The 7,648-nt window shown below is 33.5% G+C and overlaps 2 protein-coding genes across 4 annotated transcripts in view; both read right to left on the reverse strand.

The window, feature by feature from the left end:
• Window positions 1-7,648, reverse strand: part of LOC106881337 (zinc finger protein 429) — a 45,082-nt gene that overhangs the window by 6,576 nt on the left and 30,858 nt on the right. Inside the window, exon 1 of one of the 3 annotated variants that reach the window (XM_052969358.1) lies at window positions 362-453. The exons of the other annotated variants lie outside the window; for them this stretch is intronic. The gene's annotated coding sequence lies outside the window, so the exon portion shown is untranslated. Of the gene's footprint in view, window positions 1-361; window positions 454-7,648 lie in introns of those variants that run through there. 3 annotated transcript variants of the gene reach the window in all.
• LOC106881327 (zinc finger protein OZF) lies at window positions 440-7,543 on the reverse strand. The gene is made up of 2 exons (XM_014931673.2): window positions 7,412-7,543; window positions 440-6,185 (listed from the first exon to the last, which is right to left on the reverse strand). Exon 2 carries the CDS (start codon window positions 5,716-5,718, stop codon window positions 4,432-4,434), a length of 1,287 nt encoding a protein of 428 aa, XP_014787159.1. The 5' UTR covers window positions 5,719-6,185; window positions 7,412-7,543; the 3' UTR covers window positions 440-4,431.

Here is a 7,648-nt window from a genome sequence, read left to right on the forward strand (position 1 = left end):
AAACCCTTTTTGGGGTCCGGAAAATGGGGTGTGGTGGGATGGGGGTAAAACCCTTGGAAATTTTCACCCTACCCCCATTTTCAAATATTTTTTGCTATTTCTTTCTTTACCCATAATTTTAGATAACATTTTGCAGAAATACGTTTTCGAGAGAGTGTTGATTACATTAGATTGAAAATTCAAAGAAGTTTGAAATGAATAAGTGAAAATGCAGAGGTTATAGAAGTTAGTGGTAATGAAGTGTGTGGAGAGATAACGAATGATAAATTAAATGATAAATGATGAAAAAACATGTTAGAGTTTTTGAATGTATGTGTGAAATGAAGTAAAAATATATTAAAACAAAATATCTTTTTCCTACCTCTTAAAATCACTGGATATAAAATATATAATAATCCTGGATTGCAGAATAGATTTGAAAACTAAAGCATTTTCCCTTTGCACCAAGGTGAGTTTCATTTTTGTGTGGAGAGAGAGAGAGAGTGAGTGAGAGAGAGAGAGAGAGAGAGTGAGTGAGAGAGAGAGAGAGAGAGAGTGAGTGACAGAAACAGAGAGTGAGTGGGTGACGAAGATTACCTAAACTTTGAATGGAGTAACAATATCATAATTATATATATCATTATATATCATCATCGTTTAACCTCTCTCTCTCTACCCACACAAAAATGAAACTCATTTTGGTGCCAAAAATTGCAAAGGGAAAATGCGTTAGTTTTTCAAATCTATTCTGCAATCTGGGATTATTATATTATATCCAGTGATTTTAAGAGGTAGGAAAATGATATTTTGTTTTAATATATTTTTACTTCATTTCACAAATAGATGCAAAAACTCTAACGTGTGTTTTTTAGATGAATTTATCGTCCATTATCTCTCCACACACTTCATTACCACTAACTTCTATAACCTGCATATCTTTATCATTTTCAGAGTCGGAGCCCATATGAATGGAAGATGAGATATGTGTGGAAGGAAAAAAAATGTATAAAGAATAACAATTTTTTTTTTTTGATGAGACTATATATTGGTTACCAAGGGACACCACCTGAATATAACAGTTGGTGTTAGGAAGGGCATCCAGCCATAGAAACCATGTCAAATCAGACTAGAGTCTGGTGCAGCTCCCCAACTCATAAAATGCTGTCTTTGTTTAATTTAATTTTAAAAAGTAAAAATATCTTTCTCATAATTTAGCTGATGCATGGACCAAAAATTGACATGGAATTTCCTTATCTGCATGTGTATGTTTGTGTTTCCTTGTTTTTACATCACATAAGATTGTAAACAAGCATTAATTATTTGTTACCAAATAATGTGGTAAAAGCTTTTTTTCCAGAATTAATGTAGGACTTTGAAAACACGTCACAGATCATCTATCTTCTGATAATGTTGCAGCAATAGTTTCGTCAGTAGCACCTGTCTCTATTAGTAAAAGGTAAAGTGTGGTCATTTACAGTAACCACAGCCTGTTTGATACAATTTTTAATAGAGTTGATGCAATTTACAGTATTTTCAGACAGAAGGAAATTTGCACAATAATCAGTTTGTCTTTATCTTTTAGTCATAAGGGTTGGCAATACTCTTTACAGGGACTCTAAAACAGGTAGGGGAAGGGAGATATCCTCAAACTGGAGACCAAGAACAAGTCCTTGCAATTGAGTGAACTCTGCAAAAGACACCAAAGATGCCAAGTGGTAGTGTTAAAAGGGATAAGGGATTAAGGCTACCACCCAAGCAGGCTATGGCAGGAGTTGAACTCAGAATGGAGAGAGCCAGAAATTCTGCAAGACATCCAATCCAACATTTTTAGTTTCACCATCCATAGTCTTGTGATTGAGATTTTATTTTTTGAACAATCTGACCCTGATAATGTTTGAATATATTCAAGACTAAAAAGAATCTCATACAAATGAAGATTATTTCTTTAACCTTTATAGTTTAAATTCACAGTCATGACCAAATACAAACTCTATTGAAATTCATGTATACTTCTACCCAGGTTTTGATTTATGGAGGCATGAGTCTGGCATATGTTTCATGCGGTACTTTAACACAAGTTCTACCCGTTTTAAAAGTTATGCTTATCTATGGTTTATATCTATTCTTCTTGTTTGTGTGAGTTTGATGGAAAGTTATTTGCAGTAGGATTTTATGACTGGATGCTCTTCCTATTACCAACCTTTACTGTCTTTTCAAGTAAGGAAATTTTTTTTTATTCCAGAAGTATTCAAAAGTACAGAGCAACCTGCTATAACATCAACTGGGTATATCAACATTAGTTTCACTCAAGCAGCAACGAGCATGGAATATCAACATTCACACACACATGATAGGCTTCCTGCAATTTCTGTCAATTAAATTCACACACAAGGCATTGATTGGCTTGACACTTTCTCATAATACCAGAATGCCTGTGCATATAAAAAAAATTATATAATGTCTCCAATATTACAGGCAAAACAGAAGAACTCAAAATTCAGTTTGTTTTGATTAAGTCAGGTCTGATAATGATTAGGATATACTTGAATCCTCTATATCCATAGGTTAAACTTCTTACAGATTAGAAAGAATTTGAAGGTTTGTGAAATTTGTGTGATTTCACTACTCTGCCCTTTACATGATAACATTTAAATTAATTAAATTGTTCTGATAAAATAGATTTCAAAAATAACTCTCAAGTAAAGGAAATATGTTTCCAGTAGTTCTTCTCATAAATATTTCTTTGAAAAAAAAAAAACAAAAAAAAAACATCAACCTACTGTTACATGAAAAGCTATGAGGTCCCAAAATTGGTTTCAAATTTTTGCCACAAGACCAGCAATTTTGGGGGAGGGAGTAAGTTAATTATATTGACCTCAGTACTCAACTGGTACTTATTTTATCAACTCCAAAAAGATGAAAACAAAATCGACCTTGGCAGAATTTGAACTCAGAAAGTAAAGATGGAGGAAATGCCACTAAGCATTTTGCCCAGCGCAGTAACAATTCTGTGAGCTGGCCACCTTACAAGGTCCCAAGATTAAACAGTAGTTATCATAACAATTCCCTAGTTTCACTTTCTCTGATGTCACAGTCAACTGTTCATAGCATTAAAATTGTGAGAAAAGCACATGTAACCAGATATTAAGGTCATTCTATTAAGGTAACTAGGTACTAAGGTTATTCTGAATAAATCAGCGAAGAGAATCACATATTTATCATTATTTAATGTTCATTTTCCATACTGACATAAATTGGGCAGTTTGACAGAATCTGATGAATTGTATCAAAGCTCCATTGTCAGCTTTAGCATGAATTCCATGGCTGAATGGCCTTTCTAATGCTAACTACCTGAAGAGTGTACTGCATGCCTTTTTCATACCACCAGAACTAGTGAGGTCACCAAATAACTTGCAAGACAAAAAATGAACAGGAAGGGAAAATCCTCCTTGATAAGGTAGTATTTGAGAGAGAAAAGAAGAGTGGTGGTTTTATGCCAGATGTTAAAGCTAAAGTGTGGTGGAAGGATAAGCTCAGGTGTCTCGCTATAGAGGAGATATAAGGCTACCTTTCATTATATAAGGGTGAGAGTAGTAAAAAGAAGATAGAGGTGGTAGTGGTGGGATGCTAGAGTATCTCAAGATACAAGAGAGGATACAGACAGTGGATCGAGGGCAGGGAACTTCATAAGAGTGTGATGGGAGAGCAATAGGTATAAAGATTAATTGTAAATTATAACAACTCTGACACTAACTTTCTACTAGATAAATCTACATCCACTACTTGTAGAATGTTCTGGTAAAAGGTTAAAGTAAATCTGCAGTTTATGTTTGTCTGAAAGGAAAGGAAAAAAGATATTGCAGTATGAAAGCATTAGAAATCAGTTAGATTTCTGTGTTTGAATAATCTTACTGTGTGTAAATAATTTTATTGAACCCTTTCTCAATCATGTAAGTCAGCTGGTTGATATAGGACAAAACAGATTGTTTCATAATGTTAGAAATGGAAAATATTACAACAGTGTGATATATAATTTTTGTTGAAATGTTAAAAATATTTTCAAATATTTTGACACCAATCCATCTGAGACTGCCTCTGGTTCTATGATGAACACTTCTTTGTTTAAAGTGATCTAAATTAAAATCTTCCACTAAAATTTCACATTAATTTATGCTCCACAAATGAGCTTAATAATAAGTTATTTTACAAAATTATTTGTATGTTTCAAAATTAATTGAAACAAAGACAGTGTATTATTACAGAAGGGTTAAATAAAAACATTATATAAACTTTCATCCATTTTCCATTTGACAAAATTTCCTTGTATTCATCATCGTTTAACGTCCGACTTCCATGCTAGCATGGGTTGGACGATTTGACTGAGGACTGGCGAACCAGATGGCTACACCAGATACCCAGGTGGCTTCATGAAGCAAATTCTCCCAAGCCATTCTATTGTTCTATGGGCAGACTTTCATGGGATTTTTGTTTATGTTTAGTTAAACTCCTACTTTCAGAATAAGTTTTACCACAGATATCACAATGATATGGTTTGACACCTGTATGAACAGGTTTGTGACGATTTAAATTCTGATTATCAGCATATGATTTACCACAAATATCACAAGTGTATGGTCTCACACCTGTATGAACACGTACATGAAGTGTTAAATGACCTTTTTGAGAAAATGTTTTACCACAAATATCACAGTGAAATGGATTCTCGCCTGTGTGAATACGTACATGTTGGGTTAAATGACCGTTTTGAGAGAACGTTTTCCCACAGATACCACAATGATATGGCTTCTCACCAGTGTGCATGCGTATGTGTATAGTTAAGCTATTACTCTCAGAGAATCTTTTACCACAGATATCACAGTGGTATGGATTGTCACCAGTATGCATGCGTATGTGTCTAGTTAATGCACTATTACCAGATAATGTTTTCCCACAGACATAACAACAGAATGGTTTTTCTCCTGTGTGAACTTGTTTGTGACTAGTCAAATTATTACATACAGAGAATGTTTTTCCACAGATATCACAATGGTATGGTTTCTCACCGGTGTGAGTACGCTTGTGTTTAACCATGCTTCCTCTTTGTGAGAATGTTTTCCCACAGACATCACAGTGATATGGTTTTTCGCTTGAATGAATGTACTTGTGTCTATTTAAATCAGAACTTCGGGAAAATGTTTTAGCACAAATACCACACTGATACGGTTTCTCTCCTGTGTGAATACGTTTGTGAACAGTCAATTCACCATTTTGTGAAAATGTTTTTCCACAGATATCACAGTGATATGGTTTCTCACCTGAGTGAATATATTTGTGTTTAGTCAAATGAGCTTGCTGAGAGAATGCTCTCCCACAAATATCACAGTGGTATGGTTTTTCACCAGTATGAATACGTTTATGCTTGGTCAAATTACCACTGTCAGAGAAAGTTTTACCACAAATTATGCATTGGTAAATTTTCTTTTCTTGCCGAACATTCTTATGCAAAGACAAAGAGTTGTTTTTAGTAATTGTTTTACTATAAATTTTAAAATATTTAAGCTTTGAGCTTGTATGAAGTAACTTTTGCTTAAATAAAGCATTAGATTGTGTGAATGTCTTTTTAATGATGTTTGAACGATATGGTTCCTTTTGTTTATTTACACATGTCTGTTTAGGTAGGTCACTAGGTTCAGGATGTGTTTGCTCACAAACTTGACTCTCACACAGTTTATTCTCCATAATTCTTCTATAAATATTGTAAAATATTCTGTTATTTTCAAATACTTAATGCAGAATAATAAACTTTTAAAACTTCTCAGCAAATACCGTATTATAATGCATTTTTTCATAGAGTGAAAAGTGATATTTGACAAAGTCTGAAAATGTTTCAGACATAAAGGAACAGTTTCAAGATATTTTATTTAAGAGTTTCTCTTCCAAGATTTCAATCTTGGAACTAAAATTCAGCAAGTAAACTGACTTCAGTTCTCAAGATATACTCAGATATGAATGACATTACACATAAATCAACTGAATTTTCATGTCTCTATTACTGTTTATAACCTAATTTAAATTTCACAGCAACTCCAATAAAGCTGTTAAGAACAGTTGTGTTATCGATAAGGTCAGTCTTCCGTTGTCAAAATGTGACATATTTCTTGATATATCTTGAGTTAGCAATTATCATCTCAGTGTCATCACAAATTCTGAAATAAAGAATATAAGGTAGAAAGGTCAATGAGAAAGTCAACATCAATGTTATCAGTGATGGGACTTGACTAGAAACACATTGTGTACCAAAGAAATATATATATTAAAAAAAACCATATCTATATAGGAAAGACAATGTAATATGGATAATGTGATGTAAGGATGGGGACTAGAAAGGAGATTATAATGGATTATACAGCTATAGAAAGAGAACAAGAATCATTTTAGTGGGACATCAGGGATGATTCTTACAAGGAAAACAACAAAACATGTAATAACGTCAAATTAACTTTTAAAAAAAGTTACAACACTACGTAATCATTTTTCTTACTCTTTACATGATGTTTACATTGATGCGTCAAGACGTAGATGTCTCTGAGCAACCGCTAACAGCTACTGCGATTTAGGTAAGATAATAATCCCGACGAAACCAAGTGACCACAACAAGTACTGCACACCAAGGGTTTGTGATCAAACTACGATAAAAGGTAGTCCAGAGGAGAGTAATATCTTAAGTATTGGGTTTTTGATGCGGTGGAGGGACGGTCAGGGAAATATTGAATGAAGTCTAATGACATAACATACTGGAACACTTCATCGAGAGTGCTAAATGATATAAACTGATAGTTTTTTTTTGGGGGGGGGGGGTTCCAATAAAAAAAGAACTGAATATGATTAAACAGGCTGAATGCAAGATAAATTTTTATATTTATACATATACACTCTTAAAGACTATGTAGGAAAAAAATGGATATCCCAAATATAATTTCACTACAAAATGAATTGTTTGAAATGAGACTCAGGTGACAAAGAAAGAAAAGAATTATGGAAAGCATTGTAGCAATATGTCATAATTAATAATAGACAATTTAATGTCACCGTGAATAGTAGCTGTAAATACTGTTTTAACTGAACATCACTGACGCTTAATTTTTAAAAAGTAATACATATAGTGAGTTGTTACAGTAGAGACATTTTTACTCGAAACATTGGGGAGTCTCAACGTAGTCACCCGATCTGCTTGAAATAACAGCCGCCTTCACTCGAATCACAACTACTGTCTTAAAGGAAATGACACATGAGACAATGTAATCCGAAATAAACATAAAAAGACGGGATGGTCAGGGTTGGAATGCTTTACATCATAGGTTTGTTCAGTCGGAGATAATTTGGGATGAAAACAACAATAACATCGTTAGCAACCAACAACAGATCAACTTACTTTGTTTCTTTTTTATTTTTTTCACTCAAGTAACAGTATTATGAGGTGAACGGAGCTGCGGATATTAATAAACACAACATACTTTTCACATGTTAGTTCAATGAACTTTTTTGATAACAATGAACTTTTTTGATAACAAATCAACAGCTGTACTTTCGTAAAATGACTTGAATTATATTGTTCCATATAGAGGTGATGGAATGGTAGAATCGTTAGAACGCCAGAAAAAGTATCTTG

Source organism: Octopus bimaculoides, chromosome 7 (genome assembly GCF_001194135.2).
Source record: "Octopus bimaculoides isolate UCB-OBI-ISO-001 chromosome 7, ASM119413v2, whole genome shotgun sequence".
Lineage (NCBI taxonomy): Eukaryota > Metazoa > Mollusca > Cephalopoda > Octopoda > Octopodidae > Octopus > Octopus bimaculoides.